Below are 15,053 nucleotides of genomic sequence, written 5' to 3' on the forward strand. Positions count from 1 at the left end.
AGTGGCCGACCCCGCTTCCTGGAATTCTCTGTTTTTGTATCGAGTGTTTATAAACCCACGGCGTCTGAATTGCCTCGTATAACCTGACGTCACACGTCCGCGCGAGCGAAGCGATTAAAATCACAGTATTATTTTGTTCGTGGTCGGAGTAACATCTTCGCGTTCGCTGTCACGATTTTATAAAGTGTGTCGTGTAGAGTTTAGTCATTGTTTTCCAATTATTCGGACGTATTCGCGTGAGTGAATAATAACATTCTGTGGATACGACGGCGGAGCAGAAGATTCAGAAAAATTTGTAAGTGTACTTCACATTAGTATTTTATAATGTAGTTTCAGTATTCGCATGTATAACATTGGACACAAGGTTTTCATTCATATTTTGCAACTTCATGATCGGAATGGGAAGGGTAACAATGAATCGATCAAATTTTACAAAATTCTGAAAATACGTTACCGATTTCCGACATCTTCTCAATTCTCAAGAAACATATTTGCCCCAGATTAGGTTCCCTAATCTCCACTTAATTCCAAAAAAAAACTCGTACAGAGAAATCCATACTGCAAACGAGCACCGGCCGAAGTTTGATCGCTTTCATCCTTAGACTATATATACTTATAGACTCGTCGTAGGTTGTGCATAGGACGCAGTCTTCCAAGTGCCCTCAACTGACGTCACAAGTTAATTCAAAATGGCGGATAGTGTATATTCGACATATTCTTACTATTCTTTTCTTAAATAATGTAAGTTGCGAGTAAATAAATACAGATTACATCTACATTAAAATTGAATGAACTTGAACTTGAACTTTTGCCAAATTATAATTAACAAAATGAGTTAGCACTATACAAATTCTGGCGGCCGAGCTGCCGACGACCACGTCTTTCGAAATTCTCTGTTTTCGTATCGAGCGTTTACAAAGCGACGTCGTCTGACCTGCGTAGTATAACCTGACCGTGACACGTCCGCGCGAGCGAAGCGGTTAAAATCACGGTATTATTTAATTCGTGGTCGGAGTAACGTCTTCTCGTTCACGATTTCGTTAAGTGTGTTACGTCTGTAATTTCACGTCCGGCAAATCGTAAACTGTCTCCGCTCGTAAACACGTCGACGGGCGAACTAAATGAACGACAACGTTCGATTCCGCGTGGACGACGAACGGTTCGCGTTTAACCCTTTTTAATCGGACGAACGCCGTCCCAATTTATTTATACGAGCGCGGGCTTGCAATGGTAATTGATCGCGAGCCCGTCCCGATACGTTTATTACGGCGTTCCAATTCGGAACGTATCAATCGGCGTCGTGTCCATTCGTTCGCATGATTCTCGAGAGGCGTCTGATTCATTATTAAACCGTCGATCTTTAGATGAGTAACATTTTTTTTTGAGACATTCATGCAAACTGAAGCTGGATAGAATTTTGAAATAAAATAATAATTTGAATTCTGTCTATAACGAAATTATACTGCATTATTTGTTTATGTATCGCTGTCCCGCGTTTCTTTGACCTTTGTGACGTTCACTGAAGAAATTGGAAGGAGCTGAAAACCATAATAGAAATTTAAATCAGTTCTATTTGTTTTGTTTTATTTTTTTATTTGTTTTATTATCCTCATGCGAAACGAACATTCTCTAAAGACATTCGAACAAGTGAAACGAGAATTTATTCCATTTTCTTTTTTTCATTTCTGCAGCATTGTCTCGCGACCTTTTCATTATTTCCATTCGAACTAAAGATCTTACCAGGATCTTTTGTATTTACTTCCATGAATGCATCAAAATTCGCAATGTAGTAAAATATGTTCTAGTTTATAATTTTCTAAAGAAATTGTAATTGTAATTGTAGACTTAAAATTTAGGTTGACGATAAAGCCAGAAGGATTTCCGTGCACGGAGAAATTAATAAGGTGTTTGGCATTGGGAGATTAAAATATGAAAAAAAAAACGATAAGAACATGGTATCAGTTGTCCAGATGGTATCGATGACCCATTTTCCTGTTTATAGAAAAAAAAACCGCACGAAAGTGTAGCAGGCACAGGAAAGAATTGCGTGTACGAAGACTATTTTTATGCCTAGTGTGTCTTATCCATCTGACACAAAAGAAATGGTCACGTTCCACTACCCTCTGCACAAGGTTAATCCCCTACCCCTAAACCGGGCCACGACTCGCCTAACGAGCAGTCCTTCACTTATTGCGATGCGCGGCGGTCGGGGTCGAGGATCTCGGTAACGTGTTGCCTCACTCCTGTAATAAGTATCCTAGTATTTTCGTAATTATAGTTGTTCAACAACATTGGCACACTTTTCAAGAATTTCGCAATAACCTAATACAGTGATTTCTCTATATATGTCGTCAAGACCTGGCTGATAAGCGTCGCGGAATAATCCCCACTACCGTAGGATATACCTCGTGAAGGGTCTCGGACGCCGAGGAGTGCAAACATAACTCGAGTATGTCTCCTGGACGATACACGACGCCGGCAAGACCCGTCTTGTTGACATATATCGAGAGTTCATTGTATCAACGATTATTTCTCGAATAATTTACTTCGATAACGTCCAAGTCCGTTTTCAAACTGTTCGCAGTCTGTGGCGAACTGCCAGGTGAACAGCACGACGTCCAGCAGCCCGGTGGAGGGTGGTATCAATCGAGGACATCCTCCTCGGACGTTAGGCGAGCGCGAGCGAGTCGAGCCAGCCGCAAACGAACAGGCCGATGAACAGGATCGGCCCGATGACGACGGAGAAGGGGCGGAGAATGACGAGGAAGGGGACGGACGAGAGGAGGAGGAGGAGGACTACGAAGGCGAGGACGAAGGAGAGGCCGAGGACGAGTACGAGGACGAGCTGAAGGCCATCGCCGAGTCGCACGAGGCGATGTCGAGGGACGACACTAGAAATTCGAACGCGTCCACGGCGACCCAGGCCTCCGCTGCCTCTGCTGCCGCCGCTTCGCTGACTATCGCGGAAGGCGCCGGCCCGGCCGCTGCCAACAACTTTGACTCCAAGGAGGTGATCACTGTCAACGACTCCGACGAGGATGTCGCCTCCAACGAGGCCATCACCGACGAGATCGTCGACGACTACGACCAGGAGGTGAATACATTATTTATTTTAAATTGTGTCTCTTGATTTTTTTTTTGTATTTGACCTTTCGTTCGTCGAGATTGGGTGAGTTGCTAGGGTGGCTTCTCTTTCTGTGGTTTTGTGCGTTCTTCTTGTACTTCTTCTTCTTCTTCTTGTGGCTTTAAGCAGGGTCTTTGTGCAGTAAACTGAATTTTGTTTTTCTTGATTTTACCTTTTGGTCTTCCGGTCTTTTTGTCTTTGGTCTCGTGGTCTTTTGTTTGCGGGGATTAGGAGAGCTGTTAGGGTGGATTTTCCTTCTGTGGTTTAGAATGTTCTTTTTGGTGCTTTGGGGTTTCAGATAGGGTCTTGGAACTGTAGATTCAACTTTGTTCTTCTTGATCTTTTGGTCTTTTATGATACTATTCTGCTAAGAAAGTGTTACGTACTGACCCTTTGACAGGAGGCTATATTTTTGACTTAAGCTTAGAATTTGAAATAGATAAAATTTTGTAAAACTCAAATTGTTCCACATTGTCAATGTAGACAAATTATTATTTGAAGAGCAATTCTCGGCTTACAATATAAACCTTAAAGGCAGTTTGATAGAACACAATTTAATCACTTGTTTCTGGAACTCTTTTGCAATAATCTACAAGTTTACAAATTCTGTTTGTATAACCGTACTCTGATTTGATCTCGTTATCATTTTAAAAGCAGAACAACCACTTTCTAATCATTTGATTCGCTATTATTGAAGCTGGAAAAAAGATTTGCAGGAAATTATCCGACAAATTAATACCTACGGACATATACTATAACAGTTCAAAATGAAAATAGATACAGTCTCCTCTCCTTACCTCCAGCCAGTAGCACAAAGTTCGTAAAGTTACCATAACAAGTTATAAAGTAAAACAAACTTCCAACACTCCTTACTTCTACTCTCGAAACGCTTATTCTGAACAAACTTTAACAGAACCATAACCAAGCTACATTTCCAAGAAAAACGAGCTTCAAGACTCTCATCAAACCTTCGTAAACAATTCCCTACGCCGAAAACAATTACAATAAACTTACACACGGTCCACAATGTATGATAATGCCGATAGCTCACAACATTCACGATTAATGTTCTATTATCACGAATTCCTTCGAACAGAATTTCGAAGCGGATCGGGAAGCATTTTCGCGAGCATAACCAACACCACGTTGACATAACACGGTTGCAAAACAAGTCCAAAGCATTCCCGAACGGCCCACAATGTTGCCAGATCATGGTGTGCGAGAGAATCGATAATAATAGTTCTCTACGCACGCACAGAGAGAAAGAGACAAAATCTCGGAAAATTTTTGTCACGATTGAATCTACCATAAATTTGAAGATCAAAGCCACCTCGTTCCAACAAGCTATTAAAACTTCATTTACGATCTTCTGTTCGCTTTTCACAGCATATTTTTCACGCCTGTGAATTGATTCGTATCTCTCCAAATTTGAATAGATTCAACTAACTCTGTGGAGGTTGAAAAATTGTTTTCCCGATTGAAATCACCATGCACTTCAAAATTGAAGTTTCCTCTCTGCAACGACGTTTTAAAATTTGTGGTACGATTTTTTGTTCGCCTTTTATCGCATATTTTTCGCTCCTATATATTTTTCATCCTATGCTTTTGTTCCCTAGAAAATGAAAACGAGTGAAACGGACTGAAACAGAGAGAAGGAGAGCGCGGGATAGAGAAATAGAGAGAAATTAGGTGAAACGTAGAGAGGGGGTGAAAGAGAAACACACAGAGAGAGAGAGAGGGAGGGGAGAGAGAAGTTGACCTGATTCCCGTGGAAGCGTTCGAGCCTTGACCACTGTCTCGCTGGAAGGGCTGTGGAAACGAGAACCATGACCCGACCACGGCACAACCCTGACCTACCCCAGCTCATCTCTTACTTTGTTACCACCGTTCCATTTACGATTAAGCTGGCTGCTGGCCAGGAGAGTGTCGTCCTGTGGCGCGGATCGCTTTAATCCCTCTGCCGGGATCATCGGATTGATTCGTCGCCTAACTGTTGTCCTAGGACAGCGTCCGTCCCTTTAACTGCGACCTTCGTGTCTTTTACACTTCTTCGTGATTTACTAGTTGAGAGACGTCGTCCTTGTCTGTGTTTTTTGCAGTACTCCGCAAGATCCTATTTTTACATACAGTTCAGTTTACTTTGATCCTTCCCTGTAATAAATTATCATTGTAGACTTCATTAAGATTTTCATTAAGAATTTTTTAGAGAAGAAGCACGTTTTCTCTTCCCTATTTTTTGCACTTGGCAGACTTAGAAAAGAGAGATTGTGTGTGCAGAACTGAAATAAGGGGCTGCAATAAAAGGCAGCTGAGCGATGCGAGAATGTCGCAGCACGCGTCGAGGATACATTCCGCGAGACAGATAGTGCGCCAGGAAACATTTAAACTTCCCCTTAAGACGATACGAATGGCTTTCCAATCGCGAAACAGCTCTCGGACCTCTGTCGATGCAAAGTACTTTCCGATAGTTCTCCCGCGGTACCTTTCCACCTGTGTGTATATTGTATATGTACCGATAAACATTAGGCGACAGACGGGACTCTCTCTCTCTTCCCCTACCCCTCTCTTCTAGTAGAATAGGTCGTACACTGAACCAACTACAGATTCTCGCAGACGCCTTTTCTTCGATCGTTCTCACCTCGTGTCTGTGAACGGAAAGCTGAAACCCATTTCTAGTACCATTTATACTACTTTATGACGTTAAAAGATTACTAATCTATTCGAGAAAAATTATTCATCTTTCAACTCCTGTAACTTCGTGTAGAAAAATCGTACAACATTCTACCTGTGCTCCTTTTAAAGGCTGAAGTCTCTAATTATAATAGAAAAATTGTCGATTATTAAACTTCAGTAACTTCGTTTTAAAAAAATCATACAATCTAGCCACGTCCAAAGGCAGAAAAGTCTCTAATTAGAAAAATTGTCGGAATTCAAACATTTATAACTTCGTGTAAAAAAATCGTACAACATTCTACCTGTGCTCATTGTAAAGGCCAAAGTCTCCAATTGTAGCAGAAAAATTGTCGACTTTTTAACTTCGGTAGCTCGGTTTAAAAAAAATCATACGACATTCCACCTACGTTCGTCGTAATTACATGAAGCGGGCGCAGCAAATAAGCCTCTAACTCGTGTCTGCTCGAACTACAAGGAAACATCGTTGTCCATAAAAATCCGCAGGCTGGATAGAACAATTTATCTGATGCCTCTGCCGGCCGGATTACAAAAAATATTTGAGTTAATTAGAAAAGAGCTGGAGCTCATCTCGACGAGGGGAAATAAAGCCTCGCCGACCGTCAGAGGAGACACCGGGCTCGTAAAGGTCTCTCACGCGAGTTTAATATCGCCCGGCTGCGGATCTTTATGCGTTTATGGCACGCGCAAATTTTTCAAATGCGAGGAAACGCGTACATTAACGAACTTAGTAGGATTTTTCTTCTACCTTCGCCAGGAAGCCGCTTCCGCTCGACGAAAGAACATTTTACCCTATTAATAACTTTTAAAAAGTAATACGCTAGAAAATAAAACTTTTTTACTACCCTCTGCACTGCTTAATGATTATCGTCAAACGGTATGATAAAGTTCAAACGCGCCGTTTGCTGCTATGAGAATTGCTAATCATCTAAAGTGGGGACAGGAATAATTATTGGAACATCAATCGTAGTTGCAACAGTACAAAAAATTCAATTGTTGTCGAGATCTCCTCTACCTCGCCGAATAAAAAAAATTCGTCTTTGTTGACTTCCTCCTTTGCAGTTTCAATTTTACAAAAATATTTCAATCAAACTTTAATTCATCAAACTACCTGACCTATCTAAAAAGCCTGTGCAGTCATCATTGTCCAAGACAAGAAAAGTAAAAAAATACCATGACGCTCTCCAAGAACCGTACAACAACCCCCGACGAAAAACATTTCGTTCCCACCGACCCATTTCCCAGAAAAAAAATCCCAAACTTCATTCTCGCCTCCAATCAAGCTGATCCAACTATCTCTCGCGAACGCCCAAACATCTCCGATTCAATTAAACATTAACAAACCGGGCACGTGCGGGGACAACCGAATTAGCTGGATCAATCGACCGGAGACATTCGTATTCGCCGCGTCTCTCGCAAAAATCAGATTCCCGCAAAAATTCCGGCTAATCGAACGATCGCCGAAGAAGCGGCGTTCAATTAACCCCGGTCATGCTAGCGCAAATAAACGCCTCTCGCGCGACGCGTTTCCTAATTTTTATCGGCTGGCCGGCGAGAGAGACCGTGTGCCGGTCTAATTAAATTTTTCAATTATGTCGTATTCCCCGTTGTTGTTTTCCGAGGCACGGCCGCGCGCCGTTCGGTTCTCCCGTGTTTCCGCAAACTTTTCGCCGGGGTCACGAGCGAATCGTATTTTTCCGGTGCCTTTCAGGACACGCGCCGCCAGTTCCCTGTTTTTCCCGTTAAATATTTTTTGCGCGTGCCTGCTTCCCTCCGGGGCCCGTTGACAAATAGAATCGAGAGGGCGCCCCTTCATCCTGCCCTTTTGCCGGCTACCTGTGGACCATTGAAAAGTAGGGGGACATTAAACAATTCTTTTTTAATGTAAAATTATGCTCCTTTAAAAAATCAATATATGCATCTTATTATCTGGTATTAAGTAGACTCCACTGAAAATTTGAGTTACATATCTTAAACTAGAAAGACGTGGCAGCCATTTTTCCAAACTGAGAAGGACGAGTTCTAAAACTATTAATACAGAAAAGACATTTCCGATTCCAAACAAAAATTTTATTTTGCATAAAGAATATTTCCCACCGATAGCAACATTCTCCACAATCTATCGAGTCCAATATAAACCCCTTTCTGGAAATTAATTTCTCTTTGACCACCTTCTTGCAGTCAAATGAAAAATAATTCCCATCCCGCGCGAAAGCGATCCAGTTAATGTCGCAAGCGACTAATTAGTAAAGAAATTATGTGCAGGTCTCGAGGTTAAGAAAGTACAGAAAGGAGCAGAAGCAACGTATTTCCGGTAGCAGAACGAAGACGAAACGGGTGCCTACGGTGAAGAAGGAGCTGAGCACACAGAGAGAGATCCAGCTGGCCAGCAACGAGACGCAGGTACCGAAGAGTCTGGTGCCAGCAGAGGACACCTTGAATCGACTGAACGAAGACGCCGAGGCCATCCGTAGAAGGAACAATCCACGAAATGGGGTGAGTGTCCCCAACATCGATCGTTATCGGGCTCCGTTCCCGCCCACACTGGTCCCGAATCAAGATTTAGCAGTCCAAACACAAAGCAACGTGAAACAATCAATCTGTTCAAAGAATTCAAAGAAAGCGTTATCGGGAATATTTACTAACCTTTCTACCGGGGACGACGAGTTAATTTGTCATTCAGATTCGCTATCTCTCCTTTCAGAAACTTTTCATTTTCTTCGGAATATCGAATTCACAGTTCGCGTGTTCGTTATTCCATTCATGCCCGTTCAATCGACATATTTTTCAATTTATTTCTTCATGATTCAATAAGCTCATAATCTCAAAAGTAGATTTGTAAATCGCAACCCGTTTTTATTTTATCTCTTTTAAGTGTCTTATTAAATTGGACGCGCGGTTCACATGTATGCACTTGGAAAATTTTTAGGTTATGTATTCTATTCACTTGCGTTGTCTGGGCCCATAACCTATGATTGGGACACGACTACTGGGTTTTAATGTACATAATATATTCAAGTCGGTGTTCATTTTTCAATACAACTGGCTTACGACTAATGTGTAAAGAATAATAATATATTTCATACGGGCACAGACTAAGACAAAATTGCGAGTGCCCCGAACGTGCGACACACAAGATGGCGCTGCGATAGAGTGGGCAACTAGTAGACTGGTAGATTAGTAGACTATAGTAGACTTTGATTTTTATGGAAAATACAAACGTTTCATTTCGATTACAGTAACAAGGTTTCAAATAAGTATGTACTTTCTGTCGTGGCAATTTTCATAAATTAGGAATAATGTAACAGCATTTTTAGGGTCCCCTGACGTTTGTAAGTACCGATTCATATTTCACCTGATAATTTGAAATGGAAGTCTAGAACATTTCAGTCTTGTGGATCATTCTGAGACGTGGAACGTAATTGCCCGTAAATTAGCATTGAATTCACGAAGCAAATTAACACAAATTAATGCATTAATGCAAATTAATTTGCGCATTGAATAGTTTCGTTTGATTTGTAGAAATGGAAAACGGTCGAAACAATGTTGTGGATCATTGTAAGGCGTTCTGGAAGTTTTCTTATTCCGGACAGGACCCTCGACAGAATGACTAATCGATCTCCTCGAGATCCAAGGACGACGAGTCACGAACTTTTATCGACATCGCGCGAAAAAAGTTCCGGGGATATCTAATCGCTCGGCGAGATCCTCTCCTCCTCTGTGTCCGACTACCGGCTTTCCTTATTCCGCTTGCGCGCGCACGCGAACGGAGCTTCCGGTTGAACAAGCTTTCTCGGGAAATTAAATATTGAAGGGGACTCGAGCGATTGAAGCTTCTCTCAGATATTTAGCAGCTACGCCGGCGCGTGCGGACGCTTTACCCTCTTTTCAAGGTTTCTACACGTTTGTTCGGCATATTTTGTAAGCGCTAGAGCTTTTATTAACCCCCCCCCCCCCACTGCGCCGGCGAATCACCTCGCAATGTCTAGGATAGAAGATTTGTCACCTGAACTCTTTTTAAACGATTCAATGCGAAGTGTACCGAAGGTTCGGTTCTGTTTCTATGCTTGGTTTACAATTTTTGTTTGCCAACTAATTTTTTTATCATTTTCTGTTTACAGTCGATAAAATCGCAGAATACTGGGTATTCCGGGAGGACCGATGGAGGCGAGATACCTGGGGATAATCGATACTCGGATCTGGAATCCGAAAATCCGAAAAAGCTTGACAAGAGAATAATTCCCTGGGTAAGTGCTGCTTCAAAAGAATTTATGATAATTAATCAAGGTGGGAAGTGTACGGTTTAAACGCAGAATATTTCAATTCATATCTTATGTCGATACAATCGAAATAATACTCTTAACAAGACGGTAGTATGGATTATCATAGCAACCATTTTATTGTATTCTCTTCAAGTAAGGTACCGTTTTTGGACAATCGGAGATGTAAGAACTAGATGAGAAATAATTATGCGATCATTGCAATGTTATTTTTTAAATGGACGCTCGACGTGAACTTTGAAAGTCTAGCTGACCTATTGAGGATGCAAAATTGTGGGCGGGTCGAAAGTGACCGGAAGAACGTGGCAGGGTTAAAACGAAAAAAATCGGAGCAAAGAAGAACGAGATATTGTATAAAGTATTGAATAAAGCACAGAATACAATATACAATAAAAAGTAGTACAAAATACAGGATAAAATAAAGAATTAAATACGAAATGCAAAATGAAGTACAGAATAAAGTCTAGAGTTGAATACAAAGTAAAATACAAGAACAATTAAAAAATAACTTACTAAAGCATCGTGTTTAGATTGGCAAACACTTGGACAACGAAGTAACGCGATGTCCCATCAAAACAGAACGACCGTTACCGATCGCTCGATCGTTTATCGATAGTATACATTCGCTATCGACTAGGTAACAGCCACAGCGAAGGGTTGGTGCAGTCAAAGGCTTCATCGGACCGCGAAGAAATTTTTGTCGCGCAGCTGAAAGCTGAGGAGGCGACGAACAACGAGGAGAGGAAATATATTCAGCGTGTCCCCTGTTCCGCGCGGTCGATCACAAACGGCCGTAGATCCGCGATCGATGGACCCTTGGCGATCTTAGGTGAATGTCCGAGCAATACCGGAAGCGTCTTCCCAACCACCTGCGGCGAGACGAGCCGAGCCGAGCCGAGCCGAGGCTTTGATCCTCCGGGAACGATGATTGAAATCGACATCACCGGCTCTGTGTCTTCATAGCCGGATACTGCTGTCCGAGGATCCCATCTCTCCACCCCCTAGATCGCCAGAAAGTGGATTATCCGGTGAAAAAAGATTGCACCCTCGAGACTCGCATTTTTGCTGAATTTTTCGTGCTACTTAGCGGTCGTTCCAGGCAGAGACAACTTAATATCAGATCAATTCAAAGAAAATGTTTATGCTACATTTAATGCAATTGTTTAAAAAATTACACCTTTCAGATCTAACAAATTTTTCGAGTCCGAGCTGCGAAACATCTGGAAAAGGAAGCAAAAATTTGCGATAAAGCGGTAACAAAAAATCGTAGATCGAATTTCATGGGGTCATCGCAAAGAGGAGAGTTCAATCTTGAAAATCTTTTTTAATCAGCGAAACTTACCTGATTGAAATTCTTCTGTGAAAAGCAGCCTAGGGCAGTGAAAAATTGCCATAGATCAGAAAGAAAAAATCGTACATGGATCTTTTTGGTGTCGCTGCAAAGAAGAAACTTTATTCTTCGAAACCACCGTAGTTAGGCTGGCAAGAAAAATTTTTGAAACTCCGCAGAGGTTGTTGAATCCGCAAAACTATCGAGAAATGAAACCAGCTTGGAGAAGCGAAAAATTTGCGGTAATCCGTGAAGGAAAAATGGTACGAGCAGCAGATTTAAATATTTGAGTTTAAAGATCGAGACCAGCTGAGGTAAGAAATCTAGATTTCAAGATGGAAATGAACCTACAATTTGAGAGTTAGGTTCAAAGATCTAGATCAGCGGATTTCAAGATATGTCCGAGGCCCGCATTGATTGGACTGGTGTCCGAGGAGATAAAAATGGTCGCGAAGAATCGAACAAGTCTTCGAACAGTGTCCCCGGATGGTGGAGAATGATCGTCGAACCTCGGTTTCATTGTCGCGGCCGCTTGACCAGAGAAAGGCTCACAAAGGACGCACTCTGCCGGCTAATTCGGTATTCTTAACACGCCGTTTCAGCACCGGGATCCGCAATTGCCGCGACAATTGGATCCACCGTTTTTGTCACCGTTTCCACCCTCGTTTCTCCTTGATGGAGCTTAAACGGTCACCTAAGAAATTTCTCCGTCCACAGTAATGCTTCCGTTAATTGCCACAATCAGACAGGAAATGGGATTTTCGTCGCGCGAACTTTGCGCCTCGAGGAAGACAGATGTGTATACCATTTTCTCTGGGGCGACAAAAAAAAACGTGCAAGTCTTATGTAGTCGGTGAAAAGAGGAAACTTTTATCTTCAGGACCGTGGTAATTCGCGAAGAAAATTTTTAACCCTCCTTCGAAGCTTTCCCAAGAGAAATAGATATTCGAAAAATCAGATTAGGGGGGTGGAGAATTTGTCATTACTCGGCAACAAAAAATCGTACATCACTTTTTAACACGTCGTTACAAAGGGGGGACTTCACTCTTCACAAACGTCCTAGTTAGACTGGCGAAAAAAATTTTTGGACCGGCATAGGCAATTTTAAATTTGCCAAATAGTTGAGAAAGGAAACACATCGTAAGGAATCGGAAAACTTGCGATAAATCGGCAATAAAAAATCGTACGTCAAGTTCTATGGCATCTTTGCAAAGAGGAGACTTCAATCTTCAAATCCAGGTTACGTAGACTCGCGAAAAAAATTTTTCAGTACCGGTAGGATCGCTTAAAATCGCACAGTTCCCGGAAAGAGAGACTCCAAATTCGAGGGTTGCCTTCACCCCCTTCAAAATTTATAATAAAAATATACAAGTCACATTTTTCTGGTTTGAATCACCGGCAACGAAAACTATTTAGTCGAGTAAAACATTGCATTACAAGCTTTCAGTCTCTCTATAGACAAGTACTTTCATTCAGCAAAGAAGATAATGACACAGCGAATGAAATAAACCCAGCGTCCTAATTGTTTTGAACTAATTGTGCACAGAGTGGCTCCCGGGAGTGGCGGAGAGTGAGTGCATCGCAGTCCATCGCGGTGCATCGCAGTGCTTCGCGCTGCATCCCAATGCACAGTCTCATGAAAAGAAATAATTACGCAACGGAAGGTGAATCTGCTGACAGAGATCCACACGTAGACTTTCCTGTCTCTGAACATTTGTCGGAATGAAAGGTGGAATATATAAGACGGTGCTCTCCGTAGTCTAGGCGGCTTTAAAAGCCGCGTCCTGGCAGATTGGACGCGTTCTTCCGGCGTCTCACGGTTCGTCGGCCCATTATCGTGCCGGTGCACTAGCTGCGCTGGCTGTTGCGCTGTGTTCAGCTACCTGGTGCACACCGTGCTCATCGTCGCGAGCGTGTAGCTAGCACAAAGAGGCGCATTCTCGCGGCTAATTCAATATTCTTCGCGCGAGACCGCCCCGTATGCAGTCGCAGTCGCAGCCGCCCTCAATTGCCCCGGCGATTGAATCACCGAGGCCCCGGAGAGACGTTGCATTAACCTGTTAACCGGCAAAGATGAATTAACTCGTCGCACACCACGCCTTCTCTCTCTCTCTCTCTCTCTCTTACTTTGTATTTGTACCTCGCAATTTTCTGTTTCCCTACTGCGCATTCGATTACTCTTCAAGTAAAAAATTGTTGTACAGTCGAACCTGTTTCTGTGCGGTAGATAGGGACCGCACAAAGAAGGAATATTCAAAAACTTCATAAATACCTATAACAAATAATTGTTTACAACATCAATCGCGTAGAAAAGGACCGCACAAAAACAGTTTTGACTGTATTAAGTTCAACGAAACTAGATTCATTCGTAAACGATTCGAGTTGTGTGAGATTAATTTCGATTCTCAGAGTTTTAGGATATCGGAGAATTTCTTGCCTAAAAAGAATTATATCAATTTAAGGTGCAGAGGGATGGAGAGATCGGATCAAGTAGATCCCCAGGCTGAGTGGATCCCACTCGATTCGCAGTTCCCCAGAAGAACGGTCTCGAATTATATTCGCATTCTCGAGATTCTGCCAGGTGAAGGGGTCACCGTCAGCAGTGATTCGTTGACGTTGCGGGGGTGGCAGCATGTTTTGTGCGTGCGACAGGGACAAATCGTTTTCGTCCTCTTGCTATACCACCAGGGGAAGAACCGGCTAGAACCCGGGGAACCATTGTCTCTCCGCGGCGATAAAGGACAGAAGGCATTTATCATCTTGCCACATTTTATTCGCTCGATCGTGTTCCCCGGGAACTTTCCCGTTTGTAACCGACACGGCGCTCCTCTCTTCGCCCTCTTTCTCGCTTCGCTGGGTTATTGTTCATCGAACGGAGAACCGATCCGCGGGATTACGCTGAAAGAAAATGGCACAACGTTGCAAGATCGCTCGATCGACCGCCGTGAAATCGGCCGCGATCTTGCATTTTTATTCTGTCCCTCTTAAGCATCTTATTAGATCGGACGCGCGTGGTTCACCTTGTACGCACTTGGGACATTTTCAGGGCTAGAAGATACTATTCGTCGACATATCGTATTCGACATAATACCGGTCGGGAGGCCCTCAGTGGAGGGGATAGGCAAAGTGACTTAGATCGTGTAGCTCCGTTCGGCTTAGATCAAGACTTTACCGTGGTAGTATCCTTAACACCATGTTTACGGACCACTAGAAATTACTGTTCCACATTATGTTATAAAAGTAAAATAGTTAAAATTTTCTCTGCAAAGGCCTAGTATGAAATGCACTCGAATTCAGCAGATGACTTTGTCTTTTAAATAATATTTCGGTACAGCAGCGTCCTCGAGATAATTTAGGGATGTTGAATTATTTTCTTTTTTTATTAAGTTGCAGTATTTAGCAAAACTTTTGTAGATTCTTGTCCAGTCACGTCGAAACTCGTGCAGGCAACGTGTACGTTCACCGAAAGGCCGTTCCCTCCCCGTTACGTCTCGTCGAACCACTCCACGGGTAATCATAAATCAGTGTAATTAAGATGAACAGCTCCCTTGTCCCGCGCGATCCTCCCTGCACCCTTCAGAACCCGCGCCCTTCTTCTTGTCCCTTTAATGCTCGGTAGCTCTTTAAT

General features: G+C 42.7%; 1 protein-coding gene across 1 annotated transcript in view; it reads left to right on the top strand.

Annotated features, from left to right (window-relative positions):
* LOC143361305 (uncharacterized) overlaps window positions 1-15,053 on the top strand; it is a 263,601-nt gene that overhangs the window by 217,477 nt on the left and 31,071 nt on the right. Inside the window, 3 exon segments of the mRNA XM_076800598.1 lie at window positions 2,585-3,094; window positions 8,081-8,311; window positions 9,937-10,062. Of these exon segments, the coding sequence (XP_076656713.1) occupies window positions 2,585-3,094; window positions 8,081-8,311; window positions 9,937-10,062 (867 nt within the window).

The sequence above is a fragment of the Halictus rubicundus genome, chromosome 15 (assembly GCF_050948215.1).
Source record: "Halictus rubicundus isolate RS-2024b chromosome 15, iyHalRubi1_principal, whole genome shotgun sequence".
Classification (NCBI taxonomy): domain Eukaryota; kingdom Metazoa; phylum Arthropoda; class Insecta; order Hymenoptera; family Halictidae; genus Halictus; species Halictus rubicundus.